This window comes from Hermetia illucens, chromosome 3, assembly GCF_905115235.1.
Source record: "Hermetia illucens chromosome 3, iHerIll2.2.curated.20191125, whole genome shotgun sequence".
NCBI classification, from domain to species: Eukaryota; Metazoa; Arthropoda; class Insecta; order Diptera; family Stratiomyidae; genus Hermetia; species Hermetia illucens.
In genome coordinates, this window is record NC_051851.1 from 25752738 (window position 1) to 25767586 (window position 14849).

General features: G+C 46.4%; 1 protein-coding gene across 2 annotated transcripts in view; it reads left to right on the plus strand.

Moving 5' to 3' along the window:
* Nucleotides 1-14849, plus strand: part of LOC119651765 (cadherin-99C) — a 466245-nt gene that overhangs the window by 328583 nt on the left and 122813 nt on the right. For both annotated transcript variants that reach the window (XM_038055505.1, XM_038055506.1), the window contains 2 exons: nt 13219-13397; nt 13520-13642. In XM_038055505.1, coding sequence (XP_037911433.1) covers nt 13219-13397; nt 13520-13642 — 302 coding nt within the window. The remainder of the gene's footprint in view (nt 1-13218; nt 13398-13519; nt 13643-14849) is intronic.

Sequence of the window (14849 nt, forward strand, 5' to 3'; positions counted from 1 at the left end):
AGTTCGAAACCGGTTGATTCCGCATACGCCACCAGACCCATAAGCTCTTGCATCGGTGGAGGATACAAAGAATCATAAGGTAAATAAGCGGAGGCAACTATGATGTCTTTCCTCCCGCCATTTATCTGGTATCGTATGATGACCGTAGCTAAGTCCTGGGAACAAAACTGTCTCAGCATGGTTGCTTCTAACCGTCTTGACATCAGGACGCAAGCTCTTGGTCTTATGGATCCTTCATCGTAAAAGATCCTAGCCCCCTTTACTGATCTAATGCCACAGATTCGGTTAAATCGAACCCACGGCTCTTGCACCAGAAAGATGTAGGGGAAATCCTGTAGCTTTCTCAGTCTCGCTGCCAACAAATAGGAGGTGGCTTTGACATGCTCCAGGCTGATTTGACCAATCTTTATGCTTTTCGACATAAACTTAGTTTATTGTGTTATGGTAAACAGTTAGAAGCGTATGCCGCAGTCCGCGTATGACGGGGTTTCCCCCACACCGTACCGCCAGAGACTCGATCCCCTCGTGTTTGATTTCTCTGAGAAAAGCCGCAGTTGGAGGTACCGCAGTTCCCATGTCCTCATCCATGAAAAATCTCATCTGATCCCGCAAAGCATTCGTCTGTTTTCTACTTAGCGCCTTGATTGGTCCGCGCTGTCAGGTTTGCATAGATTCGATCACTCGAACTAGTATCAAGTCAGTTCCGTTCACATCTCTGGCCTCCTTTTCTTCCGCCAGTTCCTTGGAAGATGTAGGAGAAGTTACTAGTAGGATTCACTCTGTAGTCCCTTTACCAGCGGTCCGCCCCTGTATGCACTATCCTCCGCGCACAGCTCCTTTGTGGGAGAGCGCACCGAAGATGGTGAAATTTGCTCTATATAGTCTGAGTCGAAGAACATCATTACCCTTCGCTCTCAAAATGGGCATGATGCTCTACAATTTCCTGATATGACTGAATTTTAGCCTATCTAGGAAAAAGTGGAGCACCATATGGTGACTTCCCCTGGGCACATTCAGACTCTTTTGGTCCAGTTCGAATACCAAGTTTAAACCCTCCATGTTTGTAGATTTGTCCTTCCTGGCATTCATGAACTTTACTCTCCAACGTCCAACGTCCACGCCCGGGTTCTGTTCACCCAGCATGGGGATGATGTTCTCTGCCTTCCTTCGAAAGCCGGGTAACCAACATCAGACATGTTCTGTCCTGCGTAGCTCAGTGTTCACGATAGTGAACTTGAGCCGATCGCCGGGATTGCCTGCTAGAGCCACTTTAAGGCAGCCTCGTCAGTGCACTCCAAATGGAGAAGTCCATCGCAAAAACCTTGATTGTTAAATCTTGGCTTCGTTCCAGGCTCAAGCATTTTTTTCCACAGGCATTCCCGGAGGATGGTAAATTGTCACTCTCACATTTCGCAATCCTTCGAGAAAACTCCCACGGCAGCAGTCAGAACGGAGCCTGCAGCATACGCATACGTCCTCTTCCTTCCCGGCTTCGTGTCCGTATTTCCATGGGAGGGACCAGCTTCATTGAGATCTCTGTCGCTGATTTGATCAGCTCCCGGCACACCGGTCCTAATCCCCGCGAGACGCGTGGATGTAAGCCCTGGTGCGTTGGCCACAGCCGATGTGTTGATCCTACGCTTTTTAGGCGCATTATCGCTGACAGAAGAGTCTGGTGCGTCCAGTGTGGATCTCATCGGGATTTCCAGTTTATCCCCCACTTCGGGCAGAAATTCCGCTTCCTTACGTACGACCTCTCTGGACGTTACCACACCCAGTGGTACAGCCACCTCCTTGGGGCCTTTTCAGGTTTACAGTGTCCGGGCTGCTTGGATCCATTTCCACGTACTGGCGTTAAACCAGTAGCGTCCACGTCACCAGCTTCCCTTTCTTTCGCTTTTTCTGGTAATGCTGAAGGAGAAGGTTCTAACAGGCGAGATTCAACCTGTAGTATCCCCTCCTTAGTGGCCGAAGTTCCCTTCTGTCGAGCCTTCCTTTTCCGTTCGCCGATAGATTTGGGCTGTAGTACCTCGGACAGGATTTCCAGTTTCTCTCAAATTGAGAGTTACCATACTTTCGTTTCTAACTATCATAACTTCGCTGTAGGCACTAAACGCAAGGTTTTCACTGAGTCGGAAAGCATGCCTTCTACAAATTTATTTTTAGGAGGGGATGAATGTGGTAAAGCCTTCAAAATCCGCGCCTCGGCCGCAACATGGTCGCCGGTGAATTCGAAGTCTGTGGCTTCTTACCACTTGCTCGGAGAACTGCGATGGTTGGGAGGAGGTCCTTGATACCACCCTAGTAACCGACAATGGGGTTCCTAGGGTGGAGCACTGGAGAGTGTCTGATCAGAGGTCCTTCTTTGACCGCAGTTGGATACTCTTCAGTCTAGATCTCGCCGCAGAGGTCTCCAAGCCCTTTAGAGACCCCAGGAGGATCGACTGGAGAAAGTTTGGTCAGGTAATTAAGAGCAAACTCTCCAGTGCGCAAATTAGTAGAATTGGCACGACAGACGAACTAGAGGCAAAGGTCGGGCCTCTGGAGAAGGCATTTGATACCGCCTTTAAAGTCTCGTGCCCTACTAAGTACAGCAAAAAGACCCTGCCGCCGTGGTGGAATGAAGATCTCTCTAGTCTCAGGAAGCTGACCAGAGAAATCTTCAACATCTGCTACAGGCAAAAATACTCGCAGCCATACAGGGACTGCCTGAAGAAGTACAAGTTGGACATCAGGACCGCCAAGGGGCGGTCTTGGCTGGACTATTGTCGAACATCGAAAGCACTAGTGAATCCGCGAGACTCAGCAAGATTCTGTCCAAGGAACATAAGAACCCATCCTTTCTTAAAACGTCGGAAGGCTCCCGGACGGAATGTTCTAGCGAAACCTTGGAGCTGCTGGTTCATACGAACTTTCCCTCCAGCGAGGAGGGCTGTAAATCACAACCTTGCTTGGAGGGTTTGTGGTAACCCCCGCTATGCGAGACTATCAAATCGGTAATTACCGAGGATAGGATTGGCTGGGCTATAAACAGCTTCTCCGCATACAAGTCTCCAGGCCCAGATGACATAATGCCAGTCATGCTGCAGAAGCAGCAGGAAAGGGTTGTGCCGTGGCTTGTTGAGATTTACCGGAGCTGCATCTCTTTACGATACGTACCGCAGTCCTGGAGGCGCCCAACAATGGATTTCATACCGAAAGCGGGCAGGCGCGGTCAAGAGTCCGCGAAGGACTTTCAACCAATCAGCCTGACCTCTTTCGTGCTGAAGACCCTAGAACGCGTCCTGGACATTCACTTAAGGACGATTATGGAGAGAACGCCTTTCTCTAAGTCCCAGCATGCCTACCTCAAATGAAAATCCACAGAAACCGTCCTCCACGAAGTAATTGGCACGGTTGAGCGGTCGCTGCAGTACAAGCAGTATACTCTTGTTGCCTTCTTGCATATAGAGGGAGCTTTTAACAACGTCAGTACCAATGCCATCAAGGAAGCCTTGACCGGTATTGGATTGGAGAAGTATCTCACGCATTGGATTATATCCATGCTGAGTCCCAGGATAGTCCAGTCGGATCTGAGAGGCAACCACTTGACCAGAGCTGTGAACAGAGGCACGCTCAAGGGTGGCGCCCTCTCACCGGTGCTCTGGTTAATAGTGATGGACAAAATTTTACGTACATTGGACAGCAGCGGGGTGAAGGTGGTGGTGTATGCCGAAGACTTGGTGATATTAGTATCAGGGATGTTTCTGTCCATTATGAGCGACATCATGGAAGGAGCGTTGCGAAAGGTGTGCCTGTGGGCCGCAAGATGCGGACTCAGCATAAACCCAACCAAAACGCAACTGATGCTATTCACCACCTGAATCCCATCTACCACGGCTGGATGAACAAAGATTGGTTCTTTTCTCTAGTGTAAAGTATCTGGGTGTAATCCTGGATCCTAAGTTAAATTGGAGGTTAAACATAGAACTGAGGGTTAAGAAGGCCTGTATAGCCTTCTATTCCTGCAAGAGAACCTTTGCAAAGAAATGGGCTCTCCGGCCGAGGATGGTTCTCTGGATGTACACCGCTGTAGTGCGTCCGATCCTGACGTACGGCTCTATTGTATGGTGGCAGGCTTTCAAGAAGAAATACAATAGAACGAAGCTTAATAGGATTCAAAGAACCGCGTGTGCAGGTGCTGCTGGGGCTCTGCAGTCCTGCCCGGCAGATGCTCCCAATGTACTCCTGCATCTCCTCCTCTTAGACCTCCACATTAAATATGTTGCAGCTTGCAGTGCGGTCAAACTACGTGAGTCCGGATGCTGGACAGAGAAGTCCTACGGCCACAGCAACATCCTAGATGAAATACCTCGGGAAACCTGGGCATTCCCCACGAACTATGTCACACGCAAGCTGAACTTCACGAGAAACTTTGCTGTGGACCTTACAACCAGGGCAAAGTGGAAGACCGGCGGCGTGTTGCAAGACTATGACACAATATTCTTTACGGACAGATCAAAGATGGCCTATTGAGTCGGCGCGGGGGTTTTCTCGCATACACACGGTGTATCCAAGTCGTATGGTCTCCCAGGTTTCGCCAGTGTATTCCAGGCGGAAGTACTGGCGATATTGGAAGTCTGTCGATGGCTGGAGCGTGATTCGAGCCTCAAGCGTAACATACCCATTCTGACCGACAGCCAAGCGGCCATCAAGGCCTTGTACGACGACATTTTCCCGGCTGGTGGGGCAGTGCAGAGATGCGCCTAACCGTCTGGGCGGGACGCTCAAAGTCACTCTCCTCTGGATTCCCGGGCATAGGAACATAGAGGGGAATGAGCGGGCTGACGGATTGGCCGGGCAAGGCTTTGCTCTTGACAGTCCCTCGGCGAATACATTCGGTGTTCCGCTGGCGGCTGTTGGGGGCCGAGTCTACTCGCACTACCTAGCAGCCGCAGGCCTGAGATGGCGAAGGCTTACAAGCTGTGCCATAGGGGACCATGTCGCTACAACTCGAATTGCCGAAGCTGCGGAGGAGGAAGGGAATCCCTCATGCACTTTCTCTGCGATTGCCCAGCTCTGGCTAGAGTCAGGCTGCGGACACTGGGTAAACCACTCTTTGGGGACCTCAGAGAGATTTCTAGCTGCAGGGTGGGAAAGAAACGAGCTGTTTACGAGATGAATTGAAGAGCTTGTGTAATTTCTCAGAATCCATTCTCCAAATTGAAACTTAGAATGTCTGGTGGTAATGAGCAACCGGATCTTCTGTTCAAATTGTTTGAACTTAGTCTCAATCTTCCATTTGCACATTAAACTCCATCTATTGCAGTGATTTCCATTTTCTCAATGCAATCCGCGCAGGAAACACGTCATCTATCTACATTTTCGCTTATTCACTCCTCTACAATCGGTAAAGCCAATATTTACCTCCATAAAGAGAGCTAGCTTATGATATAAGATTTCCTGGCATTTGTCGCGCAACATTTTGCGCGTCAGCAAAGCTTCAGCTGTGATGTGCATCGCAGATAATTTATTCGTCAGGTGTTCGATCTGAATAGATTCAATCTTATCTGGTATGCGACTCTCCTGTGTTGAGTGCTTGCGCAATACTTCCATTTTGAAAAAGTCACCGCACTTTACTCAATCGACTCTACATTGTTTGAATACTTAATCACGGGCACATAAAAAAACTGCTACAGTTTCATTGATAGTTTCCGAAGTATTCGAATTTGTTTAAAAATAACGCAAAAAGCGCTACATGCTGTCGCCAATAAATTATAAATAAATAAATTGCAAAGTTGTTAAAGTCAAGCCTCTTGTGGGAACTATCCACCGAGGACACTATCATGTTCTTTCGTATTTTATCGCTTATTTTAAATTCCGCATTGTTCTCCATTTGGTATGTTCATCTTCCTTTTTTTCCTCCACCAATAGTAAATTTTTTTATCCAGTGTTCAATTTTACCGTGAAACAGTTACCTTAAACAGTTAGTTGGCTAATATTCTGTTCCGTGCTGTGCTTGCTCAATCACAAGAATTCCAGATCGAGCTGGAAGTTGAGGCGACATCTTCAAGAGTGTCTCCATTTGGATATCTAACGAGTCTATTCTATCTGACGATATTTTATTGGTAACTGTTTTGCAAATAGACGCGTCTGTTCTAACGGAATCACCGCGGACGATCACTGCTTTTGGTGAATAGAAAAGTTCGGTGTGAAATTTGCATAATAATGCGTAGGTGTCGCGATAATTTGATTTAATGGGGTTGTAAATTTTGCCTCTTGCGTAGAACGTAGGGGGGAGGACTTTTATGGCGGTGGACTGAAATATAATAATATTTTGTTAAGTAATAATGGCAGATGTTTATATAAATAATGGAATGTTGAATCAGATAATTAGTAGCGTTTGAAGCTCCCGAATGAGAGTGGTAATTGTTATGGTAAACAAGCAAATTTCATATAGGGAACCTCTCATGCGGGTAGGTGAAAAGTAAATGAATTCTTTATTTGTATAAACATGAGATAAACAAATCTGCTTGAATTCATCTGACGGCGCTAGTTTGATTTACATAAAAGGCAATTTTCTCATGTACAGATTTGTAATTTTAATTATCTAAAGTAAATTTCAAACCAACTCCAAGTTCGGAGTTCAAAATTAGAAAACAAGTTTCTTACTTATAATGTATTAAGTTTCGAGTTACTCGCTTAAATCTTTCGTTTTTTCATTCGAAATTTCGATTGAATGGAGTGTAGCTTCCAAATAATAAAGAATAAGTGGCACTAAAGGCGTTGATTTAATTGATGTTTTCACAGAACATCTTTTTTACTAATAAACAAGTCGGGAAACCGGTTTTGTGTATTTCTTATATGAAGACATTTGAGTGTGCATTTACCCCATTACTATGTAGCACGTAATATATGCATATATTATGTGAGAATACCCACTTTCAAGTGATATTGACATTCATAGTCTTGAATTTGCAAATAACGACAAATTTGACCTACTATAACTTTGTTAGTAATAATGCGATTTCTACCAAACTTAGTAGGATCATGCTCTATGTGCACTCTTTATTTGAAAGGTTGTTGGTATGGAGGATATTTCGGATCCTAGGCACCACATAGTGGCAGCCTCTTGATTTTTTTATATTTATCGGCTGAGTAGTTTCTGAGAATGGGCCCGCTAAAGAAATAATCACTTTCGACCCCACACTTTCCCCACGTTTCCAATAAATTTCAAAATTAAGACCGGCTTCGGGAAGCACTAACCGAGACCTTTCTTTTAATACCCCACATCACCATATTTGATGAAAAAAAATGTACACCTCCCTTTTGCATGTATGGGAACTCCCCCCTTAAATTCAACATAAAAGGATGTAACTCACTGTATGCGTGAGCGTTCACAGTTCCCACCATTCCACCAAATTTGGTGTCAATCGCTATAACCGTCTCCGAGAAAAATGTGTGTGGACAGACAGGCAGACAGACAGAGGGCTCCTTGAACCCTCCATATCACGAAGTGTATCGCGAAAGCATGTGACTCAGCGAAATTACATATGCCAAAATAGGTCAGAGTTCGTTCCCTCAGGAGAACACAAGGGGATACAGTCTACATACATCTTTTGATGTGACTATAATCTTGTGTGGGGTTGCCAAATCTCCCATCAGGCGTGTCCCTTCGTGATGATAAGGCACGCTCGGTGGATGCGTTATGGACATGCACATACAAGCATCAGGAGATGTGAATGCATGGGCATGCCAACGCGCAGAGCCAGATAGGTGAGAAGTAAACGCCCACCCGTGGATAAAAATTGGTTATGAGAAATACACCAATAAGATATACACCGGACCCTTTTCAAAAAAGCTCAAAACTTGGAAGGTCACCATTGAAGGCAACTTTTCCCCTAGCCAGTCGAGATTCATCGAGGCACTCGGGAAGGAACTTGAAGTTTCATTGGGGGAACTCATAAATGAACTCAGTGAGTTCGTTAAAGGCAGGCGAAATATCCACTAAAATATCAAGACTCTGACACAAGGTATTAAGCTGTCCTATATTAGGGCGATGGAAGAGAAAGACGCCTAGGAAGTTGCCACTCGCTAAGAGTGCGTTGACGTTCTTCACAGGCAACCACTTCTCTTAAGTTTTCGCCCTTACGGCGATAGATAGCTTTGCGCTCCTTGGCAAGGAGGGCAACGGGGATCACTCCCGCAGTCACCATCAAAGCCGGTTCGGAGACGGTGCGATAAGCAGACGCCACTCGCAAAGCTCCCCGCTTCTGCACTTGAGCGAGGCCCTTGTCAAGGGCATCAGCCCATACCTCCGCACCATAGAGAAGAACGGTCTGCGTCTCCTAGTTTATATAGGGCCCCAGACATTCGCCATTACCCGACTCAAGGCCGCGACTCCAACTGCAGCCCTGTCCGCTGCTGTTTTGATTTGCTTGAAGAAGCTCATCTTCGAGTCGAGCATTAAACCAAGGTATTTATTCGCTGGTTTTGACTCTATAGTCAACTCACCGATCGATATGGGACGCAGGGTCGGGACTCTTTTTCTGGTCAGGATGACTACTTCGGTTTTTTCCAGCCCAAGGTTGAAACCGTGAGCAGTCATCCATCCGCTTACCCGTCGCTTCAATATGCCAAGTCTACTTTGCGCCTGTTCAACAGTGCGTCCGGCAACAAGTGACGCAACGTCGTCTGCATAACCGACCAGGCGGGACTCTTCGGTCATATCGAGTCTCAGCAGACTATCATAAGAAGCGTTCCAGAGGTCCGGCCCTAGGATGGATCCCTGTGCTACTCCCAACGTGATTTCCATCCTCCTCTGGCCCTCTAGCGTCTCATAGAGTAGGGAGCGGTCTTTCAGATAATCCCTCAATATCCACAAGAGTTAGCTTGGCACGTGAAAGGAGTTCTCTAGTGTGCCTAGCATATCTGTCCATCTTACGGAATTGAAGCCATTTCTGACATCTAGTGTTATGAGGAGCATTATCCGTCGAGATCGGCGGCTGTGTGCCCCGGCTCGATTAAACGCATCTACGACCTCCATAACAGCATCCACTGTAGATTTCCCTGTTCTAAACCCGAACTGCCTTGCGGATAAGTCCCCGGCAGCACGAATTGCTTCAGCGAGTCTACCCCTGATAAGCTTCTCGAGCCGTGTCAAGCATACACAGCGGTCGGTATGCAGACGGGAACTCTGGGTAAACGAAGTAGGGATGGAATAACAACAAGCGGCCAAGAAGAAAAAGCCTCCTCGCCAAAGAAAGCTGCACGGATGGAAGTTCCGGATAGTTCTTCGGTTATGGGTCCAACTGTGACAAAAGGGGAACAGTCTTCAGCTCATAAACTCGAAGAATGAACTAAAGTGGGCGGCACAAGGAAAAAAAGAAGACTTGTCCGGAAGTAATCATTATTTCCAAGAAAGGAGATAAGTCTTACGCCGACATCCGACAAGTCAAAGCCGATCCGGAACTGACAGACCTGGGTGACAGTGTGAGCCGTATGAGGCGTACGCAAACGGGGGATGTGTTGCTGGAACTGAATAAATCTAGCGAGAAGATAGTGGATAGCTTTCGCGGCCAGGTGGAGCAAGTGCTAAGTGAGCAAGTAGACGTGAAAACTGGGAAGCAACAAATAGTGATCGAGTGCGAAGATCTAGAAGAGGTCACATCACCAGAGGATATCTGTGCTGCGCTAGGGGAACAGTTAAGTCCTTAAGGGTTTTACGTGAGCAGCTGTCTGCAAGACTTAATCCCACGGTCTTTTTCGGACGCGGATTGATTTTGTGACCACAATCAAAGCCCCGCTTAGACAAGCAACAACAGTACCATTCTATACCAAGTGCATGGCTTAGCATTCTTACTGGTGGATGCAAGACTTACCTAAATCTCTACCAAACTAAGGACTACGGGACCCGTGTTGAAACGCAACACCACGCCGAGGTCCAAAGATCTCTTCTCGCTTGAGGATAACCACAAACCCCATGAAACTCCCACTAGGGGGCCTACGGCAAACAACTGAGCAGTACTCACATACAAGGGGAGTTCACCCGAAGTATGAGAGTCCAGATGCTATCCTGGTTCCCATGGTACCAGTATACCCCTGGTAAGATTTCGTGACCAATTTTCCATTTCAGATGAGTCCCCGTGCAGACTCGGGTCTGATCGCCCTGATTAGGCCTTTGGAGCATTCGCCTACTGCATCACGGCCGGCAAGCCAAAGTGAGTACAGTGTCCCCCGGTGCCACCACTATGGAGGTTCTCCTCGACCACTTGGTTTTGGTTTGGCCGACAGGGTTGCCGCCCCGTCTTCCGCACCGCCACCTCTGAGCACCGTGCTAAGGGAACAATTCAACCTTAGCGACCTAGAAGACAGTGACATCAAAAGGATGAAGAAGGCATATGGGGGTACACAGATCACTATTATTAGCTCGCCAGTGGAATCAGGGATTAAACTGATTGCCGTGGGCAAGGTTAGAATAGGTTGGGTAGTTTGTCGACTTTGGGAGCAAATATCTCTGAAGAAGCATGTACTAGCGAGTACGATAGATCGAGATGGTGCAGAAAGTATGGTAAAGACGGCCACCTTATCAAAGACTGCACTGGACATCCACGATGCATGTTGTGCAAGGGGAAAACGGGAGTTGATGACCGGCACGTTGCAGGTAGTGGCAGGTGCCCGGCATATAAGAGGGAGCTAGATCATAAGGTTAATGAGGTTGATACAAAGTAACCTCAACCATTGCGAGATAGCTCAAGACTTGCTCTCGCAAACCATTCGAGAGTCGAATATGGACGTGGCGGTAATATGTGAACCGCACCGAAATTATGTTAGTGCTACGTGGGTGAAAGACTCATCGGAAAACGCGACGATGTGGGCATGTGGACGTTAAGCCATTCATGAAACAATGGTAATCGAGCCGGCTTTGTAAGCGCGAAAGTTAATGGCATCCATATCTACAGCTGCTATGCTCCTCCTAGTGCAACATTAGCGTAATATAAGGAGATGTTAGACGGCTTGGTATCGGACGCTAGAGACCACAGCACCAAAATCATTCCCGGCGATTTCAACGCGTGGGCGTTAAACTGGGGAAGTCGAGTGACGAACACCAGGGGCTAAATCTTGCTTGAGACCTTCGCGGAGGTAGATATCGTCCACGCCAATCGTCGATTTAACCTACCTCAGTACCTTGTTCGCGAGAGGGTTAGTCTGATGGGTGAATGAGCACTATACCCACAATGACCGTCAACATCAAGAAGGGGGATGCGACAGTCGAGTGAACATCAAAAGCGGAAAAACCAGGATAGCTGGGTGGTTCACTGGATCTTTCGAGGAAGAGATATTCCTGGCGGCTTTAGAAGGAGGTTACGACCTGGTCACTGGTTTAGCTGAAAGTGTGATGCACTAGGAAGTATTATGCTGTGATCACCCTTGATGTGTAAAATGCGTTCAACTCTGCCAGTTGGAACTTTGTAAGGAGGTCATGGGCGGCGATTGGTATACCAAGTTATTAAACTGCGCTAGTTGACACCTACTTAACCGATAGAAGGCTCTGGTACAACAAGATAATACATTGCCTTCGCGGGTGTTTCATAGGGCTGTGTGCTGGGACCGCTATTGTGGAACATCATGTATAATAATGTCCTCAATGTCCCAGTTGTTAGCGAGGTAACAACAGTGGCTTATACCGATGACATAGCGATGATTGTTGTTGCAAAAGATCTGTTGGTTGTGGAATTGTATTCATCCAAAGCAATAACTGCTGTACAAAAGTAGCTAAAAGATGAAGGTCTTGCAATCGCGGAGGATAAAACAGAGGCGGTGCTTATCACGAAACGACATAAGGAAACCACTGCCCGCAACAGAATGGGGAAGCATATCATCATTTCAAGCCCAGCAATTAAATCCATTGGAGTGATGATTGATGCGAGGCTGAATTTCAAGCAGCATTTGCAAAATGTTTGCACCAAGGCGTTCAATGTTAGCGTGGCCCTGGCAAAGATGATGCCAAATGTTGGAGGCCCGCGATGCGACATTTTGACCGATGAGATGGCACGCATCTATGATGGACCCGATTCTTCCTCTGATCGGCTAATGGAAAATGTCGAAAAGGGGGAATCCTTAAGCAAGTGACAGCAACGGTGGGAACAGGCGAAAAAGGGTCTATGGAACCACAGATTGATTACCAGCATCAAAGTGTGGATTCAGAGAACGCATGGTGAGATAAACTATGATCTCACGCAGTTTGTCACGGGACATGTCGGTTACCGTAAACACCTCTATATGTTTCAACTGGTATACCCAACTGTCTCAGCTATGACGGAATTCCGGAGGACTCGGAACATGTTTTCTTCCATTGTCCTAGATTCGCTGAGGAAAGGAAGAGTCTAGAGGAGACATTGTGAGGAACACTAAATAAAATATAATTAGAAAAATGATTACATGCCAAGAGAGCTGGAATGCAGTAAACACCATGGTAGGGCAGACTCAGTGCAGATTAAGAGAGACAGAGGAGGCGAGAAAGGTGCGATTGTGAATGCAATCGATGGCGAATGGAGAGGATAGAGCTATGTCCATCCCGCGACGAAATAATTTGTGGTGGTTCCGCGGGGAAGAGAGCTGAAGTTAGGGGGTGGTTTTAGTGGAAAAAAATCTCACACGTTGAACCATGTGTACCAGTGTCTTTGCAAGATTTCCACCTCCGGAAAAAAACTGACAGACAGTAAACAGTAGGCTTTTGGAATAGGCCGCCCACGGTCAACTAGGACGATCCTTTGATAATGGAGCATTAACACTTGTAATGATTAAGTAATAATCTAAAGCCGATCTTGAATGACCCGAATCGACTTATAGAGCAGGGCTGTCCCAAGAAACTAAAAAATTTCAAAATGACACGTGAGGAACTGAAGTGTGCAAAGGACCCACATACAGGAAGATATGGTGGTTGTAGCTGCGCCAAGACCTTAAGTTTATGATTCTTCTTCGTCTCTAATTTATGCTTTTTTAGGCTCTGTACTCTGTGTACGATATTGTATAGTAAATTTAAAAACCATTACAGCATAATTAACATAATTAATTTTTCTAAGCCCCCATACTTAGACCAGTTTCTCAGAAATTACTAATTCTGTGAATTCTTTTTCGTTATGGATGTATCTCCATTTAATGTTTATAAAATGAATCATTCAACTATTACCATAACTAATTATGCCAATAACCAAATTTTTCCTGCATTTATTTCAGACGTCGGCCAACACACAACACCACCCGATCTACCGATATTCGGTGACCCTTACACGGATATAGCTCTCGAGCTGATATTCCCCAAAGGTAATCCAATATTCATCCTGAATGGGAAGCAACTGCAATTACTTCGGCCGCTCGATCGCGACGAGGAGAATCTTAGCCATATCGTGTTTCAGGTATGTCTCACTTTTGGCTTCTTAGCATTTGAACATTTGTAACCGTCACTTTTGATGGATTAAGAACACGCAAAAGGTTTCATGAATATGAATTTCAACGTGGCCTTTCCTCCGTTTTACAGATTTCCTGTACAATTCGAACAACTCGAAAGAAACGCAATATTCCGATTATTGTTCGTGTTTCGGATGTAAATGATAATGCCCCGGAATTTGAGAACACGCCGTATGAAGTTACGGTGCCAGAGGTATGTACTTTTATGGTATTTCTAGGTGAATGTTGAAAGAAAAGATGTTTTAAATAAATAACAAACCCAATCTAGTTATTAACATAGTGTAAGAGGTGAATTGGTCACTTTAGGCTTCTAATCTCTGTTAAGGAGGAAACTCTAAATTTTTGCCATACTCCATCCAACGCCTAAGTTATTCTACTTAAGTACAAGCCGCCAAAAGTAGAACCTACCAGCTAATATCTGATTACATTTGAGTAAAAGGATATTATCTTTTTGGGGGTCTGAAACCTGTGGATCGATATGATGCTCGATGCCTCTTGGTCGATGTACATGACACAATTGCCGCTGGACGGAAGCATCGCCTGTCGTTCTATTAGGCATTCCCACAGCTTGGAAGGAAGACCTCGGCGCAAATGCAGCAGAAATGGTATATAGACAGCCATTACGCCTCCCAGGTGAATTTTCCGACTTATAGTTCAACAACGAGCACTCCTTTCAGTCCAACAACTTGGTAGTTATGTAGTTAAAAAATGCAAATTCAAAAATGAGGAGAAGGAGAAATTTGAGTTCCACCAATCGTGAGGCAGTCCGACGTCTAGGTGTTGCGAAGACCAGGAGCATAGTTCCGTCTGTTGCAGCTGTTTCGCCACAATCTATGGCGACCCCTCCAGCAGGTTTGCGTAGGCAGCCGACGAAGTGGAATGAAGAGATAAACTTCTTTATCATCCGCTCGTACTACGAAATAAGGTATATGCGCATGTGGCTGTACAGAAGAGTTGCAGACTAGTACCGGTTCATTACTGCCAGCGACATACTTCCGGATGTCTTCGATATCAATATCACCACGCTGCACTGCAGGCAACTGTCTTCACCGTTCAGTTGAAGTCTCCGCTGAGGTTTGGGACGAATTCCTGAGAGTGTGTATACCATCCTCCAAGATAGATCCATTGCATAGACCAAACATTCTCCCATTCCCCGAGAATTCTGCACGGCCAAAAGAAGTTTGAATAACCGAAGAGATCCACTATGGAAAATTTGCCTGGAACGTCGGCGGGACTCACTAAGGCAGAACATTGCTAGGCTGTCTCATCTCAACTCTGGTAATGCCAGTAGACGGAACTACGCCATCGTCAGTGAGAAATTCTGGACACACAAAAGTAGAAACTATCTGTCGTGTACAGTCGGTCGCGACGGTGTGGCAAAAGTGTCCAGAATGCAACGT